The 20,495-nt window shown below is 47.5% G+C and overlaps 1 protein-coding gene across 5 annotated transcripts; it reads left to right on the top strand.

The window, feature by feature from the left end:
- Positions 1-2,821: 2,821 nt before the first annotated feature.
- Positions 2,822-18,648, top strand: LOC147917136 (uncharacterized protein C3orf20-like). Of its 5 annotated transcripts, none has more exons than XR_015552301.1 (5): positions 2,822-2,966; positions 3,843-3,908; positions 13,011-13,132; positions 14,534-14,656; positions 18,322-18,648. XR_015552301.1 is itself a non-coding variant. In XM_087431493.1 (5 exons), exons 3-5 carry the CDS (start codon positions 13,046-13,048, stop codon positions 18,414-18,416), a joined length of 936 nt encoding a protein of 311 aa, XP_087287619.1. In that variant the 5' UTR covers positions 2,822-2,966; positions 3,843-3,908; positions 13,011-13,045; the 3' UTR covers positions 18,417-18,648. The 5 variants fall into 5 exon arrangements, 3 of the variants coding, with proteins under 3 accessions (XP_087287619.1, XP_087287617.1, XP_087287618.1); XM_087431493.1 differs by having other exon boundaries at positions 13,011-13,763; XM_087431491.1 differs by lacking the exon at positions 18,322-18,648 and having other exon boundaries at positions 13,011-13,763; positions 14,534-16,819.
- Positions 18,649-20,495: the final 1,847 nt, after the last annotated feature.

Raw genomic sequence — 20,495 nt, 5'->3', positions numbered from 1 at the left:
GGGATCTTTTTAAAACTATGAACATATATCACTTTTGTAATTTAAAAGATGATCTATTACAAATAGTGGGAGAGATATTAGAAAAGACAAAAGCTCAAACTGGTTGAAAAAGAACAAAACAACACTTCTACCCACCCTCTTAGCAAAACTTTTTTAAAACAACTCATTTATATATTCAAAACATGAAATTGATAAAGATTATAGACATGTTTCAATGTACCAATATATTATAATACAAAAAAGGTTAAATATAAAGATGAAAAATATCGGGGCCGGCCCTGTAGCACAGCGGTTGAGTTTGCACATTCCACTTTCGAGGCTGGGGGTCCACCAGTTGGAATTCTGGGCAGGGACCTACTCACCACTCCTCAAGCCATGCTGAGGCGGCATCCCACATAGAAGAACTAGAAGGACCTACAACTAGGATATACAACTATGTACTGGGGCTTTGGGGAGAAAAAAGAAAAAGAGGAAGATTGGCAACAGATGTTAGGTCAGGGCCAATCTTCCTCAAAGGAAAAAAAAATCAGGATTCTGCCTGATTAGGGAAAATGATTCATAAACTGCCATTATGAAAAGTCAAATTAAAAAATTATACGTTCAAAATACTTATGGTTCAAGACAAATAATGTTTTAAAAGCAATTATGTTTAAGTATGTTTAGACATTTAATGACTGTTCAGGTCATTTTGAGAAGGTCAGTTATCTGTTTTACAGATTAAGATACAAATACTTAGATTTATTTAATAACCTACATATCTGTGTCTAGTCCAACTTAATTTTAAAGAATTGAAAATGGTATTTCTAATTCAGAATCACAAATTTGACCTGTTTCACCTTAACTCTTATTTTTAAATGGTAGCCATAATTTATTGAAATAAAAGATGTCACCATAATGTCTAAGGACTATCAATCTCTCTGTGCACTATTTATAAACATTCCCTTATCTTGAACACATTCAGTTCAATAGTCAATCTTATGCAACATACTTCTAACACATAGCATGGGACTTCTGAGTATGTGCTTAAAAAAAGATTAACTATTATTAATAAGGAAATACATGAATATGGTTAAATAATTTTCAAGAGTACAACAGGGTGCACAGTGAAAATAAGTTTCCTTCCCATCCCAAACCCCCAGGGGCAACTATAATTGATGGACCTCAAAGATAAAGCTGTGATTTCTACTCCCCCCAAAATATTTGAATAACAGACCTGAAACCAAAGCACAAGGATTTGATATTTTAAGCAAAATGCCTAAACTTAAAAAGAGGGGAACATGACATATAACAAAGAGTTGATTGAATTATGATATCTTGTTGCAAATCCCATGCGATTAAATATCTGAAGAAAAGAATGAGACTGTTTATGCTATCAAAAGATACTCATAACTGAAACCCCTTCAAATAAAATCTGCCCCTAACTAACCATGAATTCATGGTTAACATCCACAATTCATTAAATTTGGTATTGTCACCCCACACTCCGAATTGTTAATGCCAAACTAAATGCTAAACAATTCAATTTCACCGATACTTCTCCCCTTCAGGAAAAGGAACCCTCAAAATACAACATCCTACAAAGGAAGTATTTAAAAAGACACAGAATATGAGACAGCAACAATTTTTAAAAGATCAGTTTTATTTTAGTGCAGTGTCTTTTCAGAGCAATGTTTTACAAAGGGCTAAAAATGGTTACCTTCTGGTGGAGAAGAGGGATTCCAAAAATTTTTTTAAAATAAAACATCACTAAGTAGAATACTTTCATAATTTTTTTTCTCATTTTAAAAGAAATGTGAGTTATCTCAAATGATATACAGGTTCTATACAAAGTGTAAGAAATACATAACGGAATACCAAATATATATAATGATACCAAATATACAACGGAAAGAAAAAATATTAAAATATTTCCTGATAACCAAATGTTTCTACTGTCATATCCATTTAAAGTCTGATGCCAAAAGTTGTAAATATTTTAAATACTTGTAAGCTGAAAATCAATAACTACTATATATGTCACTAGAGAGACAGAATTTATTCTAATGGATAATCAGTTATCAAACAACCAGACACATCACAATTTAAAGAAAAATCTATAATGTTCTGAAACATATAAACATATAAAGAAACATCTATAATGTTTATAATGTTTAAACCTTTAAAATAGTATTAAGTGCATACCCATTAAATCCAGTGATAATTTTCAGTATTCTTTCCTTCATTTCATCAAAGAAATATATTCGACATTAGGGTTGGGAGGACCTCTTGGTTCAGGAGCTGAAGTTCTGAAATCATCCAGCACTTTCTCCACTTTGAAAATAAAATAGCCTTTAAATTGGGGCCACTGAATCCTATAAGCAAAAAATTAAAAATATAATACCATGTAGCTTTACAATTCTTGAACACAAGCACAAATACAGAGTTTACCATGACACTAATGCTAACAACGTTAAGATCCGAATAAGCAGTATAAGAATGTCTTTGTTCGGTAGCATGCACCATGCCTGATGAATCTGATTCAGAAACTCCAATCTGTTTCCATCCAATTCTCCCAACGCCTGACCCAAACAAAATCCAAATCTCTGATAAAAACCTTTAAAATAAACTGTCTCTGGCTGAAAGTCTATATTGTGTGCTCAGTCCTATTCATAGCATTTTTAAAACATTTCCTTTTGACTCTATCCTTCCCAACAAACCTAACTAGGGAGATGTTACTGCCCAATTTAAAAAAGGTTACTAGAAATTGGCCCAAGTCTCCGCCCAGCCCCGCCCGCCCCCTCCTCCAGCCCCCGCAGAGGCGAACGTGCGCGGGGCAGGCGAGCCGGGGGTCGGGCGGAGGACCAGGCCGCAGTTCGCGAGGGCCGGCGCCTGCTGCGAGCGCTCCCCTCGTCCTCGCCGCGCTGCATCGCCGCGCCTCGCGCTGTCCGGCTGCCGGCGTGGACGCCACACGTGTCCTGCCCGCCCTGGTGAGTGCTCGCGGGCCGGGCCGGCGGCAGCGGGGGGCGGAGGCGGGCGGCGCGTTCCCGGCTGGTGCAGGAGCCCGGCGCCCTCAGCCTGTTCTGGCGGAGTTGGGGCTCCGGCCCGGGGCGGCCGGCCGTTGACGGGGCCGGAGGAGGGGCAGGTCGGCCGGGGCGGGGGGTGGGAATGGGGGCGAGGGCGGCTGGCCGGCGGGGGATGGGGGAAGGGGCGAGGGCGGCGGGCCGTCGACGGGGCCGGGGGGGCGGTGGGTCGGGCGAGGGGGCGAGGGCGGCCGGCCGTCGGCGGGACCGGAGGGGCGGCGGGTCGGCCGGGGATGGGGGGGTAGGGCCGAGGGCTGTGGGCCGTCGGCGGACCGGAGGGGCGGCGAGTCGGCCGGGGGGTGGGGTGGGGCCGAGGGCTGTGGACCGTCGGCGGGACCGGAGGGGCGGCGGGTCGGTGGGGTGGGGGTGGGGCCGAGGGCGGCGGGCCGTTGACGGGGCCTGAGGGGCGGCGGGTCGGCGGGGGCGGGGGTGGGGGGCGAGGGCGGCGGGCCGTTGACGGGGCCTGAGGGGCGGCAGGTCGGCCGGGGCGGGGTGGGTGGTGAGGGTGGCGGGCCGTCGGCGGGGCTGGAGGGGCGGTGGGTCGGCCGGGGGTGGGGAGGGGCGAGGGCGGCTGGGAAAAATAGAAAAATGGAAGGGAAGGAGTAGAACAATAGACAAATATGAGAAAGATGGAAAGAGGGTGTATTTATAGGGTAGAACAGAAGAACTGGAGAGTGTGATTGTGGAGAAGGGACAGGAAGGCTAGTCAGGCAGCAGTAAGCCCAGGAGTATGGGACCAGTGGTCATGAAAGGGGTCCCAAATAACCTTTTCTTATTGCCCAGGGCACCTAGGGTGGACGGCAAAGCAATCCGTGCACATTGGCTCCTGGTCACTGTCGACTAATAACCGTAAGTTAGATTTTCTCTAGGATTTCAAAGACTTGTGTGAACCTGTTTCTAATCCCCTCTTAGCATACATTTAGTTTAGTGTTTTGTGATCCCAGTTACGTCCTCTTCCATTTCTGACCCAGAGTTCTTCGAGTGTTAACCGTTTAACTGTTTCTGTTTTGTACGAGCGTATCCAGCAGATGGCATCAGAGTTCTCAAGACTTGAGATCCGCGCGCTCCAAGACAGCACTGCCCTATACAAATAGGATGTGAGCCCTGTGTCGTTTTCAGTTTTCTAGGAACCAGAGTAAAAAATTGAAATTAATTTTATGATATACTTCATTTAACCAGTATATCCGAAATATCATTTCAACATTTAATCAATATACAAAAAATATTAATGAGATATTTTCCGTGTCTTTTCATATTGAGTCTTCAAAATCCACTGTGTATCTACTTATAGCACATCTTGGTTCCGATGCTAAATTTTCATGAGGAATACTTGATCCGTATTTAGATTTCATTAAATATGCTTGAAAAAGTAGATTCACATATACCCAAGTTGTTCCAAACATACTAATGTATTTAAAAGTTTGCTAATGACTGTATTGAGTATCAAGTTTTAAATTTAAATTAGTAAATTAAAAGTTAGTTCCTTAGTCATAGTAACCACTTTTCTGATGCTCAGAAGACTCGTGTGTCTAGTGGTACCATACTGTGTAGCACAACTCTGAATGGCCTGTTTTCACATGCTTCATGATCTGACCTCTTAATCTGCCCATCAGTACCTAAAGGATTGGCAGACCTTTCTCCTAGGCATACATTAAGCATTCAGGATATTCTTATGGCTGTGTTTACCTTGGGAGCAAGTAGTGGTGAAACCTGTTGGAAACTGTGACCACACCTTATTTGTGTCTTTGTAGAGCTAAGCGAAACGTTTCAGTATCAGAAATTGCTTTGAATTATTTGTTTTCACTGTAATCTTTTCTCCAGGCCTTTGGGTCTTTTGATCCAGTTTGTTTGAATTGGCTAAATAAATCATTTTGTTTGCTTGCAAAATCCCCAAAGGAGAAACTTGAAATCCATATACATGAGATACCTGCTGTGTCTAGCTGTACGTTTACCAAAGACTTCTGAGATAATTTATTTCCTCCTGAAGTCAGTGCAGCCTGTGGGATGGTTTTCAGCGAACCTACGGTGAGGCAATAGAATGTAGCATTTGGAGCGGGGGTGGGCACTGGTGGTTACAGTCAATACAACATAGAGTAGCCACACCATATGTGTTTAGTTTCTTTTTCAGCCAGTAAATTGGACTGTTATATGTCAAGGAGTTTGTGTAAAAAACTGTGTGGCTAAGGTAATTGAAAAGAATTTGTTGACCTTCTGAAAACCTTGAGAGAAAATGAAACCTCCCTGGGTCCTCCCACATGCTCTTGTGAGCTGGCTTAGGGGGAGGCGTTTTGCTAGTGTAGGTTGTGGACATCCAGCTTAATATTTGTGTGTGTGTGTTGGGGGGGACCAAGGGGGCTGGAAGAATGATGGGATTGGTGTAGATTGTTGTCTAGGGAAACTGGAAAATCACAGTAATCAAATGAAGCAAGGTGTTTTAGTGAAAACATGTCACCCTCAGGCCTAGTATCAATCTCCTGTTGCTGTGTTTCTTAATAAATCTTGGGCTGCGTTTATATATTCATGCCTAGTAGATGTAGGTTTGTACAGTGATAGGAGTGGAAATACTAGTTCTTTTTTACCCTCAATTTAAACAGTTTCTTTCCCTACCACATTTCTAACTGCCACGTTCTCCCTAACTCTGAAAGCTCACCTGCTTGGTGGCAGTTTTCCTTGGTTGTAAGCATTTTCCCTGTGGTCTGTTGTGTTCTGTTTCTTTTGGGTCATTATCAGCAGGTAAGCTTCCCTGAGCTTGAACATGGGGTGAAGCCTAGGACACTTGACCCCTCACCCCACCTTGCCTGCTCCATGCCTGTCCACACATGCAGTTACGGTGGTTCAGAGTTATTGGTGAAAACCAGAACACAAGAATGGGCCCTGCACCCAGCCCCGGTCTCCGAGGTGTCTTGACATGAGTACAGCCATGTTTGGCCGCTCCATTGACCTACAGCCACCAGCACAAAAAGAAATATAAAAGCTGCTTTCTGCGTGGTGGGAACTGGCCCTTCTCTCACGGAGGGAGTTGCAGGTTGTAACATTTCAAGGCTCTTGGAGCGTCATAGCATGGGATGGACTGGCCATCTGTGCCGGGCTGGGACGATAACCAAAGAGAACAATGCACGTACACAACTACTGGGCTGGGACGTTAGCCAGGGGGCTCAGTGCACGTACGCCACTGATAACCATTTTGTGCATGGGAACACTAAATGCTTGCTCTGCAAACTCTGTAATTGCTTACTCTGAAAATTACTGATGGTATAAAAACTGCTGGCAACTGAGCCCTAGAGAGAGTTCCACCTGTGGAAGGGCCACCTTGCCCAGGACGTGTGATCCTTGCCCAGCCGCGTCGATTGACAGGACTCTCCCGGCAGTGGGGCGTGGATATTGTGAGTTTTTGATTTGATGTGAAGTAATTGATTTGATATGAAGTAATTGATCTGATGTGTTCTCTTTTCGGTCAGCCTGGTGTTTCTCTTTCCGGTTGATTTGTGTCATTTCTCTTCAGCCGATGTGGGTGTTTTCCCTTTCCAGTCGGGCTGATGTTTTTTCCCTCTTAATATTTGACCTATTTGGATCTGTTTGCAGACTATCGCCTTTACTATCCTCTATATAATAAAATATACCTTCAGTCCATTTGTTTGGAGTGGAAAGTGTCTTTTACATCTCCGATCGAATCCCCGAACCTCTCATAACACGAGGTCACAGGCGTGTCTGAGGACAGTGCTGCTGTCTTTGCTGGGGATCTGTGTTTCATTGTCTTCTTTCCAAAAATAATCATCTTTACCTGAAAAAGAAAGGATTTTTACTTCTGCTTCCAGTATGATCTGCATAGGTTTTTATGGGATGTGTAATCAATGTAAACATACCATTTCTTTCTTTTCTTTTTCCCCTCTTAGCATTGTTTCTAAAACCGAGCTTCTCAATTGCTACCTAATAGTTCATCAAGCTGACGTACACAGTTGTTAAATACCTCCTCAGTTGCTGGCTGGCTGCACATTATTTCACTATTATGAGTGAAGTGGCTATAAGTATCTTTTTGTTTGGTTTAACTAACATTGATCTTTATCTGAGTACCTTCCCTTCCTGTTTAAACCATCCCCTTGGGTATTACTTTCAGAGGTGAGGTCACTTGGTCAATGGGATGATCATTTTTATGTTTCTTGATAGGTCTTGCCAGGAGACCCACCTTAATAAGGGCCCTTGGTGCCGCAGTAAATCTCCCTGGTGGAGGATGCAGGTGGCTTGCACGTGAATTCTAGTCCATGACGAGTGGTGACCATGAGGTTCCAGGATCACGGAAACCTTACTTGGGAGCGGGCAGTTCAGCTTGATCAGATGCACATGGCCCCACCTCTGCTTACTCTCAGATCCGCTTCTCTCTATAGCTCTGCCCTTCTTTCTTCCTCTCACCTGCTAAGAGAATTCAAGCATCTGCCCATGCTTTATATACTGAATAGAGAGGACAGTGTCTGTTAATTTTCCTAGTCCATCTCTACTTCTTTCCTGCCTCGTGAGGGCTCATTCTCCTGCCCGTCCTATCCTGAAGCTGTACTGCTCACAGATTGCAGTCACGCGGTTACATCTGGACTGCTCACTGTCCTTATCAAAGTGTTTCTGATTAAAACTGGAGAGAGCCAGAAACTGGAGGAAATAGCAAAGAATGCCAGGACCAGATAACCTGAGGGGGCTAAGTTTAATTTTGTTTTTAAGTGTACAGCTGTATGTATTTCTACCCAAAAATGTATTCTTGGGTCTGTGCCAGTAAAGGGAAGGCAGTATGCCCTTTTCTCTTCTCTTAAATCTGTACCCGAATTTCCCCCTCAGCTTTATTCTAGTCCATTGCACTTGGTTTTCCCAAAGCCTGTTCAGAACTTGTCCCCTTTGCACCCCTGTTCTGCTCGTGCCACGCTGTGTACCCCTGGCAGTTGGCCATGTCTGAGCCTTTTAAGTACCTTTCCAGGTACACCCAGGACTGGAAATCCCCTTTTACTCTGGGCAGAAATCAGGGTGTCGTGGGTGCAGCTCACCTCTTTGGCTAATAACGGTAGCTGTACATCTCACACGCTCCTCCCCACCACACTGCCAGCACCTGGGAGGAGCACCCTAAATACAGACGCCGCCTTTGCTTGCAGTCCTTCGAGGCCCTGCCATCACTTACAAGATGAAGTCCAGGCTCAGCGTTTTACACACGCTCCCCTCAGGTGGCCCTGCCTACCCCTCCCACACACGCCCTTACCCCATCCACACCACCCTGTGGCATCATCTGGTTACTTGCAGTTCCCCAGACTTGCCAAGCTATTTGAAGCCTCCAGCCTAAACGAGTGCTGTGCCTGTCGCCTGGAATGCGCTTCCTTTCCTTGTTTGCTAGTCACCTTCTACCTCCAAGCAGTTTCTGTCTTTTCCGTTGTGCGGCCTCCTTTGACCACTTCAAATAGTTACCTTTTTCTGCTTAACGTTCATTGAGCACTCAGCTCTGTGCTAGGTGTTGTGTCAACCCTTTACACGCATCTTCTCACTCAACCCTCATGGTCCTGGAAGGTGGGGACTAGTGTCCACACAGGGCCCTTGAGAATATCATGTGGACCGAGTGCCAGGCTCAAGGTCACGTAGCCTGAGCTCTTAGCCGCCCAGTGACACTGCCTTCTCTGGGCTTCCCTTCTTGTCGTCTTGTCGTCGTAGCCTTGTGTGAGTGCCTCTGCCTTTGTGCCCCTAGCCTGGAGCAGAGGAGACAGGCAGCGGATTGTTGGATGGAGAAGGCATTGGGGCTGTGCTCGTCTTTTATATGCTGCATAAACTTCTTATCCAATCTTTTCATTTCTTTGTGGGAGTTGTTTCTTGAGACTTTGTTTACAGCCATCTACGTGGGTCTTTTAGGCTAACCGTGGGAATTCAGCGCCACAAAATACAGTTTCTGGCCCGTAGCAGCACTGTACGTAGTATTGTGAGTACTGTAAAAGGGAGGAAAGACACGGTCCCTGCTTCCATCTGCAGAGATGAGACTCGCCACATGGGACACAACTAGCAATTAAAGACAATACCTTAGTGTATTTGTAGAGAGTCTGATTATATAACATGCAAATTCTTTAGCATGAGATACAAGGCCCTTCACAATCTGCTCGTAGAGCACTTTTCCAGCTTCATCTGCTCCTCTCCCATAGACCCCTAGACCCCAACCATACTGGTGTGCAGTTCTCTGAACCCACCATGCTTTCAATGTCTCTGTTCCTTTGTACATCCTGCTCCTTTTGTATACGCCTTCTCCTTCCTGTCTGCCTGGCAACTTCCCATTCGTCTTTTATGACAACCTTCACTGCTGCTTCCTTTAGAGCTTTTTCTTTGGGTTTTCATGTCCTTCGCATGTTTTTCTATGGTGTGACCCTCATCATATCTCCTATAAGTCAATTTTGTGAGTGTTTTCTGCCTTTTGAATGTTGAGCTACTTAAGGGCAAGGCCTGTCTCTGTGATGGAAAAATGAATGAATGACAAGATAAAAACTGGATGAATGGAGGGGAAGGAGTGATGATGTTCCAGCATGGCTGGCTGTCAGTCAGGAATCACACTGGACTGCAAGACTAGAGATCCGAATAAAGTGGCTTAACGAGAGTAGGCTTCATTTGCTCAGGTGACACAAGTGTGGAGGTAGGTGGCTAAGTACTGGTGTGGGGATGCCATGATGTCATCAGGAGCCAGGCTCTGTCACTCTGCTCGGCCACCTTCAGTGCATGGCTTCCTTCCTCAAGGTAATGTCACGGCTCCAAGTGACTGCTGGAGCACAGCCATCTCGTCCAGTCCAGACGGGAAAGAAGAGAAGGGCCATGAGTAAAGGAAAACTGTTCTCTTCGTGAAGGCAGCCTCCTTTAGAAAGATTTCTCGGGGTCCTACCCAACAGCTCCACCTTCATCTCAGAGGCCAGAATGCAGTCACATGGTCACCTCCCGCTGGATTTTGAAGAGATAAATATATAGTAATAGAAATAGGTTATTTGTGCATTTAACTTAAAATGACATTTCTTTGGAAAAAAAAAACAGCTGTTAGATCTGAATAGACATTTCTCTGAAGAAGATATAAATAAGCACATGGGAAGATGCTCAGCATCATTAGTCATTAGGGAAATGCAAATCAAAACCACAATGAGATACCATGTCACACCTTCTAGGATGGCACTGGAATCAAAAAGACATAATAACAAGTGTTGACAAGGACATGGAGAAATTAGAAAGCTCATGCGTTGCTGGTGGAAATGTAAAGTGGTTCAGCACTTTGGAAACCAGTCTGGAGTTCCTCAAAATGTTAAACATTGAGTTACCCTGTGACCCAGCAATTCCTCTCCTAGATACATATCCAAGAGAAATGAAACACGTGTCCACACAAAAACTTGTATGTGAATGTTCATAGAAGCACTATTCATAATAGCCAAAAAGTGGAAACAACCAAAAGGTGCATGAAATAATGAATGGATCAGAATGGATCAACAAATTGTGATATATCCATGTAATGGAATATTATTCTGCAGTAAAAATGAATGAAGTACTGATTACCTGCTATAACAGGGATGAACCTCAAAAACATTGTGCTAAGTGAAAGAAGCTAGTCAGAAAAAGCCACATATTTTATGATTCCATTTATAGGAAACATCCAGAACAGGCAAATCTGTAGAGACAGAAACCAGATGAGTGGTTGCTTAGGGGTGAGGAGGAGTGGAGAGTGACTGCTAATGGGTTTCTTTTTGGGGTGATGAAAATGTTCTAAAGTTAGGTAGTGGTGTTGGGTGCACAAGTTTGAATATACTAAAAATCATTGTACACTTTAGAGAGGATTTAAAAGAATTATATGGTATATGGATTATATCTCAAAGCTGTTTTAAAAATCAGCTTTTATCTGTTTGTAAGACATACCTTCAAAATTAACCTCAAAAGAAAGGAACTGGTGGGAGGTGGGAAGAAGTTCCTCAAACCAGTTAACATTTCAAGGATTGTATTCGTCATCTTCTCTTCATTTGAATCCTGATTTAAAAAACTCTGCCCTGCTTGGTCAGGGTCAGATCCGTCTGGCTGGTTGCCCAGATGGCCGAGATTCTGAGTGGTTTTTTTGTTCTGTAGACTTATCATTTCAAAAATGAACCTGTTTTCTCGAGTCTCCATAGCTGAGGAATAGAGATGCCAAGGGGTCAGCAGATAAACATAGGAAGCCACTTGATCTACAAACCAGCAGGCTGTCAGGAGGGTTTGCTCTGTGGGGCTCTTGCTCCATGAAGACTTGGTTGCTGATGGTGGGGCAGAGGCAGCTTGAAGGCCGTGGGGAGGTAGTGTCGGGTTTGGAAAGGCCTCTGTGCTGGGAGTCTGCAGCCAGGCGACTCCTGACCAAGAGCTCTGTCTCTCTGAGCCTCTGACCCCTCATCAGTGAAACCGGGGAGAGAAGAGCCTTCTCACCCCAAGGTGGTTGCACTAGATCGCGACCATGAACCTGCTCTGTGCATCAGCACACTGTCCTGGAATGGCGAACTTCGAGTGGCTCCAGAGGACAGACGGGGTTTGAAAGGGAAAGAATGAGGACTGTCTGGCAGGAGAAGAGGCCTTGGATGTGGTGGGGAGTGGCTGTCAGGATGGAAGGTGGTAGAATTGATGGGTGGAAGGCTGTGGTAACAAGGATTGTCGGAAGGTGCTGGCCAGCGGTCCTTCCTCTGCTCTAAAGGCCGGCATTACTAGCAAGTGTGCTGGTTGGAGCTATTTAAGTCAGACAGCAGAGGCAGCTGCTGACACGGCATGGAAATACTGGCGAAGGTGATGCAGAGGAGACCCGACCCCTCTGCTTGAAGCTTCCCTCGGATCCATCTTTCCTATGTGTTCTGGATTCTTGAGCATCTTTTACAGAGACTCATATTCTCACAAAGCCCTCAGGAGTTAAAAGAGATAAATCATCATTGTTGTGTAGTCTAAGATCAGGAAGTGCCTTTACATTTTTGTAAGTGTATTTTAGATTGACATATTACTGAAGGATGTCCTTATGGAGTTCATTTTGATCAGATGAAGGAAACTTGCAGATCTGATTACAAAACCCTGGAAGTGCATTTGCAGATTTTTCTAGCTGTGTTTGTGTTCATCAAATGGTCCTTCACACTCCCTCTCTTCAACCGGTGGTCTATTTTTGGTATAAATTAAGAAAGTAAGAATCAAGTGCAATTTAGAAGTATGTCAGGGTAAAAACCACCATAGCTGACCCAGACACGAGTATGCTGATCTGCTAACCTCACAGCCACATATGTCCACTTGGTGAGCACTCAGGGCCCTCAAGACGTTCTGTTAAAGTGGGAGAATATTTATTACAGTTTACTGATTTTAGAGCATGCATTTTTCCCTTTGTAAGAGCTCTGAAATTGTGATACGTCTTACAGTCAATGGTATCTTACATTCATTTTTTTCTTGTAAAATGGTGCCTCTAACAAATACATCAAATCTTAGATTTGATGAAATGTGGCAAATGATATTAGTCATTGAATTAAGAAAATTCGTTCTTCTCATTCTTTCCTGTCTGCCCTTGGATATACATGTTGAATAATTCCACACCCATCCTAACATTGCAGCTGGGAGCTTCCACATCACCTGCTTCCAGAGAGAGCTAATGAAACATCTTTTGTTTTTGAGGTTTTTATTAATAGACCACAAGCAGAGCTTCCATCCACAGATCTCTAACAACGAAAGGTGTGGTGGAACCTTTCTCCCTTCCCCATCCTTCCAGCCCCCCTGGGTCTCTCCATAGTCACTCAGTTTGTGTGACTGTCCCTGGAACAGGGACAGGAACTGTTTCTGGAACCTGCTCATCCCCCAGCCTTTCCCAAAGGGACTCACTAATGTGAGTCTATCCAATGGTGTCCCTGGGAAGAAAAAGGAGGAGGGGCATCCCTTTGCCCTACTGTGGGGAGAGTGACTAATTATTTCCTTATCCTTCCTGGAGAGGACCCGCTGTCGTCTGTCTCTAAGGCTTCACCAACATGTACGAAATCCGGAGGAACCAACTGTACCAGCAGTTCGTGGTCACGGCCCCCGAGATGCTGGCCTGCCTCTCCAGATATCTCAAGGTTTGCCGCAAGGCACGCGTTGCCCTGCCTAAGTGCATCAGGGGTATCTTTGAGCTTACGTGGGAGGAGCTCATCACTGACGCTGTGGTAGCTACCCCGTTGGACATCCCGGGCCTAGAGGTCAGCATTGGAGCACAGCCCGTGGTGCCTGTGGGGTCGACCCCCATCCCGGCCCCTGTCCGGTCGTCTCGACCACCAGTACCACGGCTGCAGAAGCTGCCGACGTCCATTAGGCCAGCCAAGTTCTCTACCCACTCCCCCACTCCGCCCGTGGTGCCTATGGAGTCGACCCCCATCCCGACCCCCGTCCGGTCGTCTCGACCACCAGTACCATGGCTGCCAAAGGTGCCAGTATCCACTAGGCCAGCCAAATTCTCCACCCGCTCTCCCACCCCAGACGTGGTGCTTTTGGAGTCGACCCCCATCCTGGCCCCCATCCAGTTGTCTCGACCACTAGTACCACAGCTGCCAACATACAGTAGGCCATCCAAGTTCTCCACCCACTCCTCCCCCCATGGCCACTTGGTGCCCGTTGCCCAGGAGGCACTGGTCAAATTCCAGCAGAAGTCTCTCCGCCTGCTGACAGAGATTGTCAAACTAAAGGTGACAGTCATCGAGGAGTCTATGTCTGGTAAGGCTGGCTCACCAGATTCTTCTCCATTTTTGGGGGTCCCAGAAGGGTCTGGCCTGTATGAATATGTGTGTGTCCACTGCACCCACCCCAGACAGGTATATAAGAATGTGCTGGGAATAGGTGAAGCCATGGGTCTGCTGTAGAAATTGAACTCCTTCCCACAACTACCCCCAAGAATCATCCTCTCACCCCTCTCTGTTCTCTGCTTTTTTTTCCCATTCCCCCAACTTTGCTGAGCCCAGATTGGAAGGTTGGCTGTGGAGAACAGTGCAGGGTCAGAGGTACTGAAGGATAGTTTGTGGAAATAATGCAGAGGTAGAGAGAGGCAGCACCCAGGAGGAGCGGGCAAATTGGGATGGCCAGTTGGTAGGTAGCAAGATAGAGCCTGGTAGAGCGAGAATCAGGGAGAGTCATGAGAACCGGGATGTATCCACAATGAGGGTGTCATCCCAAGACCAAGGCTGGGACCTAGAGCCGCATGAGTAATCCAGTCTTCTAGATGCTACATTATTTTAAAATACCAACAGCATGGGTAGCCAGGCCTGTGGGTGGGAAGAGAGCAGAGTAATGGGGGGTGGAGAGCAAAGTGCCACCTGACAGGTCTTGAGAGCGGAAGACCCTTCCATTAGGAGCCCCCTCACGCTTGCTCATGCTGGGAGTAGATCTTTACTCTACCCTTATTTCCTGACCCGTTTGTAGAGGTCCTTTTCTGGAAGCATTAGCCTCACGCCGGCAGAAAAATGAGTTGCCTTCAATGATTTCTTTAGTAGGTGCCAAATCTCTGGATGTCACAAAGCGCCTTCTAGATGACATCAAGGCCAAGGAGGTGGCTTTTAGCGGCCTGATTGACTCAGTCAGGCGAAGTGGTTATGGTGGACAGATGGAGAAAGGTGGGTACCCAAGCTTCAGCCCTTACATGAAATTTCAAACAATACCAACAAGAGTACGGTGGAAAGGTCAAATCCCCAGTTTAAATGTTTCTTGTTTCCAAGAGTTGAGGTGAAGGTAGAGCAACAGGATTTCTCAGACACTGTAGGCGAGTGTACAAATTGGTGCAGTTCCTGTGGAGAGCAGTTTGGTGGCATCTGTGACGTGGGAGATGCTCTAGTGTCTTAGAAACCAGCAGTTTCTCTCCTAGGTCCTTCCTTAGAGCTGTGCTTCTCAAACTCTCTGTGGTGAAGGACCAATCTGTAAAATTTCCAATCTCTTGAGAACCAACCCTTTTAAAAATATGATAAAGATGTCACAGCAATATCAAGTTGCTACAAAGTTTTCTAAATGTTTATTCTCAAATTTTCTACTCACCTGGTCGTGGCCTGGTATGGGTTCATACCAATCCACAGGCAACAGTTGAGAGTCACACTGCCCTACAGAAGCTCACACACGTGTGGAAGAAGTTGTATCACGATGTTTATTGCAGAATTGTTTAGAATAACACAAAAAAAGAGTAAACAACCTAAATGTCCTAAACAGGAGAAAAATAAATAAATTATAGGCTAGACAATGGAACATAATGAGAAGTGAAAATGAATCAGACAATAAAGCACTCATAGCAATATAGATAAATCTCAAAAAATAGTGTTAAGCAAAAGAGAAAAGCAAGTTATAGAAAGATAGATTTGGTATGATACTATTTAAAGTTTAAAAGAATGCAAAATACTAACGTATTGCTTATGGGTACATTATAGAAAGTGCAAGTATGAAAACATGAAGGGGAATGATAGATGCCAAGTTGGAGGAAGTGATCTCTGGAGAGGGGAGGCAATGGGATCTGGAAGACACCTATGAAATCCGTCCCCATTTAGCATCTCTCTCTGTCCACTGAATGTCAGGCTTCCCTTGATGGTCAGAGGTTAAAACATATAATACACATATATAGTACAATAAATTGCATAGAAAAATTGCAAACCTTGGGAAAAAATGTAGGATTATATGAAGTTAGTAAAAGTGACGTTGGAAGGCTGCTGATTCCCGTGGGAAGCCACTGATGAGTGCTACAATGGGGCAGAACGAGGTAACCACTGACGAAGGGAAAGTCATCTAGGGTAATGATTCCGTGGAGAAAGGATGATCTGGGTAGCAAAGGGTTAACAATAAAAATTGATAAAGCCCTTGGATATTTTTGCAAAAGGCCAACATGGAGGGACAAGTGTCCTTGCTATCACACAACCATTTAGGAAAAAGAAAATCACACCGACTCAAACCCACAGTCATTTTTATTCTGTGAATTAGCATGTGCTTACAATGTCAACAAATTCTGGTTAAATACAAGATAAAGGAGGTTATTTTTGATAAATTTTGGTTTCCTTTTCTAAGGTCAAATTCCAATCAGACATTCTCCCCCCACTATTGACGATGAAATGGAGGTCTCTGTTTTAAAGAAATTTACTCTGTGCCGCTTCTGTTCGAGATCAGCTAACCCGTGATATTGCAGGTCCTGAAATCATGCGGTAATTTTTTATGCACATGGTTACCAGTGCACTTGGAGTTCGGCACCTTGTGTTCCATATAGGGCTTCGACCTCCACCTCACTTGGGACAGCTGCTAGATGGTCTGTTGTATGGGGAGGAGAGTCCCCCGGGGAGATGTCCTGGTAGCACTGGCCCAGCTGCCCACCCTCAGATCTGCCCGTGGTGCTCTACCTGAACCTTATGTTTCCTCACCTTGAAAAGGGAACGATGGTCACCTTTAGCAGTCCACCGCATAAGAGGTTTAAGCGTTCTTGCAGGATCACAAGCTTTCACCTGGGACGCAGTGGTTTGCCTCTCGGGGGCCATCAAACGCTGAGCTGTTGAGTGACCTCAGCTTAGTCTCTCCTGCGGCAGCCCCGGGAGGCCACGATGCAAGGAAAGGAGTAAATGAGCTGTGTTTCAGGGAGACGTGGAAAGGGCAGTGATGGCTACATCTTGTTTGAACATGAGCGATGTTCTCTGCTTATTCTGGAAAAGACCTCTGGTGTGCAAGTGGAGAAAAGGGTCGTCCAAGGCCCAAAGGAAGGAGGTGTGCCCAGGTACGGTGAAGGCTCCTGGCCTGGCCTGCAGCAGCTCCAGACACTGGCCTGTGAGTGGTGACATGCGCATGACTCGGCCAAGCAAAGCAAAAGACAAGGATGCCGGGTGTGGGGGAGCTGGGAGGGGTGGTGGGCTAACCGGTCTGCCCCAAAGACCAGAGCCAGCGACTGGTAAGACAGGAGAAACCAAGCCTGCTAAGCTCCTTCCAGCACCCTGGGGCCGCGTAGCCACTCGTCTCTGCTTCTCTTTGCTCTCGCTCATTGCCCGTCTCTCTTCTACAACCTTTCAGCACTCACACACATTAGTACAGGAACCCCGGCTCTCTCTTGGTTACTGTTTGCGTGGACTGTCTTTCTCCACTCCTTCATGATCATCTTTTCTGTGTCGTTGGGTCTCGGTGAGTCTCTTGTAGACAGCAGACAGCTGGAGAATGTTTTTCTATCCGTTCTGCCAGTCTGTCTTCTGATTGGAGAGTCGAATGCATTTACGTTTAAAGTAATTTCTGACAAGGAGGGACTTACCTCTGTCATTTTGCTGTTTGTGTTCTATACGCCTTATAGCTTTTTTTGCTGTGCTCTGGCCGCTCGGGAGCCCTGGTCTGCCCTCCGCTCTGGGATGCTGCTGGTCATTCCCAGCCACACCCGCATGTGTCGCTTCCGTGTCCCCGTGTGTAACTGTACCAGCCTCTCGGGGGTTTGTGAAGAGGGGGAGGTCGGTGTGCAGCGCAAGGCTGAGGAGGGGAGGGAGAGGATCACCGGCTTCCTGAGGTGGTGGATCCATGGGGCGGGACGCATGAGCGGGGCCGGGTGGGGAGGAGCCCTGCCTGGGGCTTGAGGATCCCGCAGGCGGTGGCTCCCTCACCAAGAGGGACTTCCTGGAGAGGAGGCAGTCGTGGGGCAAGGGCCGAACTCAGGTTGGGACACGCTGACTTCGAGAACCTCAGGGGACACCCAGACAGAGAAGTCCAGGAGGAGCTGGACGTGGGGGTGAAGGTGCGACAGAGGGTCAGGGTCGGAGCTTGAGACCCAGATGAGATGGGGCAGAGGGGCAGTGGAAGGGGCTGGAGGACGTCGAGGACGTTCATGAACTGGGGTCGTCAAGGCGGAGACTGCCGCGTTGATTTCACAGCCTCCTGGTGCCTAACACGGCCGGGCCCAGGGAGGCCATGCAATAAATGGGTACTGACTTGACCCCACGTTGCCTGTTTCTACTTCAAATCTCTGGAATAGAATTTGCTGAACTCAGGCTAATTAGCTAGAAAGGTGAAAGCAAGGACTACAAACAAAAGCATACAGACTCGAGGCAAAACTAAGAATCCACACTAATAACTACGACTCTCAAACACGCAGCCCACTGTGGCCTCAGGGCCTTGGCACTTGCTGGTCTCACAGCCTGGAACACTCTACCCTCTGCATGGCTTGTTCCCTAAGCATCTTCGGGAGTGTGCTCAGACGTCCTTCCTGACTTTGTCTTTCCCCATGGTACATATCACCGCCTGACTTTGTATATTTTACTTGTTTTTTCTCTGCCTCCTCCCCCACCAGGCTGTCAGCTGGACGAGACTGGAGACCTCTGCCTGCTTCACCGCTGCTGTGCCCGGTGTCTGGAGCCGGCCCAGCGTGCAGTAGGGCCTCGGTGACGTGCGCTGGGCGAGGGAACGCTGCAGACCACAAACAAGCACGTTGCCGGGAGTGCTAAGCGCTGTTCGCTCATTCGCTGCTTACGGAGCCCCCACTCTGTGCCCGGCCCCGGCTTGGGCTGTAGGCCTGGATGGCGGTGAAGGAGAGGAGAAAATCTCTGGAGCCGACAGCACGGAGGAGGACAAAGAGTGAGCGGAGCACGGCAGGTTAGAAGGCAGAAGTGCTAGAGAGGAGAAGCAGGGCTCGGGGAGCAGGAGGCGGGGGTGGGGGGCAGTGGTGGGAGGAGACGAGAGAGGTGGAGGGCCCCAGATGGTACAGGGCCTGGGGGCCCCGGTGAGGACTTTTCCTCTGGGTGGGGTGAGTCAGGGCGGGGTGCTGAACGCTGTGAGGGGAATGAAGTGGGTGATCGTAGGGAGTCTGGGGTGGGGAGGCTGTCACTGGAGATGGAGTAGGCAGGGAAGGCTCCTCTGAGGAGGTGACACTTGAGCTGAGCCCTTGTCTGGACCACTTCTCTAGCTTCTGTAAACCTGATGCTTTAGCATCTGTCCTGCGTGCATGTGCTGCACACGCCTTGTTCTGAATCCCCTCGACTCGGCCTCCTGCCTCCCTTGGCGCGCCATCCCCCCCCACCCCAGGAAGAATCCTCCTTCTTGGGCCCACTTTTCAAATACAAACCAACCAATCCAGTGTCCATCCACACCCCAACCACCTCCTCTACTGGACACTCATTCTGCGGGCCACTATCCTCCCGCCCTCATCACCCAGGGCAGGTACCAGACAACTGGGACAGCCCCTATGCCCAGAGCCTGTGCGATTATTCAGACCAGCCGGTCCTAAGCCTGCTAACCCCGCCCGGCTGCTCCTTCCTGCAGAACCCACAGTGAAGGCTCCTGCCCACAGCTGCCCCGCTCCCTCTGCCTGCTGACCATCAGGGCGCTCCCCCGTGTGGCCCCGTGTGCCGTGCCCCCTCCTCTGGGAACCAAGAGTAACAAAGTATCTTTTCACTCGCGTCCTCTCCTGATCTGTTGGCCTTACTGAACCTCAAATTTTCCATCAGAACATTTTGTTTTAAAGCAGCCCTAAGAGACGCTTGGCAGACACTTAGTGTAAACAAATGAAGAACGAATGAACTGTGTACCCTTTTACAATATCTTCAACAAGTTGAATATTTTAATATACATTAGAGTTCCTTGTCCTCATAAATTTGGAGGCTCCACAAGAGTGGAGGGCATATCAGAAATTACGCGGACAGGACCACACCCCCGGGAAGTCCTAAATATCCGTCTCCCCAGACTGAGGGCTCAGGCCGAGGCTTGACCGAGTCCCAGCCTCTCCCCTCACACTGTGACTGGAATTTGGTTGCGTTTTCAAATTCAGCTTTTAAACTCGTCAGCTTAGCAGGGAACTTGTCAGTTCCAAACTCATCTTTCTAGCAATAACCAAGTTACACCACGTGTGAGACGGCCCGTTCCCTGAGTTATTTAACGAGTCGCCCGAGATATTAACCAGGAAAGAGTCAGCCCAGCCTATTTCAGAAGAAGGTGCATCTCTGGGAGAGCGTGGGGGGTGCACGGTGTGGGAGGACAGAAAGAGAGGACGCCCTGGGAGATACCAGCTCCAGACTCATCTACCCGGGGGCATCGACCTTCACGCGTGAGATTTCCAGAGGTTTCCCCATGGTACATATCACCCGGAGAGGGGAGTGGGTTGGAGCTGAGCTTGGCTGTCACCCCATGGAAAGGAGGGCTGAAAGTTTCAGACAGCTGTGGCCCTGGGAGCAGCCTGACCCAAGGGAACCCCGCAGACAGGACCCCCCAAGCCTGCTGTCCTGGTCAGGATCAGGTTCAGCCGCTGTAACAAAGGGCCCCCACAGGAGGGTGGCCAAGAGAAGGTGGCCTCGCCACCATGCTCAGTCTGGAGGCAGACGGTCCGGGGCCTGCCTGGCAGGGCTGCTCCAGGAGGCTCCTCTCCCTGCTGCCCTGTCACCCCAGGGCACTTGCCCTCGTCCACGTGGGTCAGGACGGAGCTCCAGCCTCAGAGCTCGTGCTCCCAGCAGCAGGACAGAGAGAGATGCAGAA

Source organism: Ceratotherium simum, chromosome 5 (genome assembly GCF_057802395.1).
Source record: "Ceratotherium simum simum isolate JZ-2026a chromosome 5, ASM5780239v1, whole genome shotgun sequence".
In the NCBI taxonomy this organism is placed as follows: Eukaryota; Metazoa; Chordata; class Mammalia; order Perissodactyla; family Rhinocerotidae; genus Ceratotherium; species Ceratotherium simum.
Note: the sequence above shows the minus strand (reverse complement) of the source record. Positions and strands in the feature narration are given on the sequence as shown.

Excerpts from the sequence above, each read along its gene's own strand:
- LOC147917136 (XM_087431491.1), top strand. The coding sequence starts at position 13,046 with ATGTACGAAATCCGGAGGAACCAACTGTACCAGCAGTTCGTGGTCACG. Across the intron at positions 13,764-14,533 it reads CATCGAGGAGTCTATGTCTG|TAGGTGCCAAATCTCTGGAT; the intron begins GTAAGGCTGGCT and ends TGATTTCTTTAG.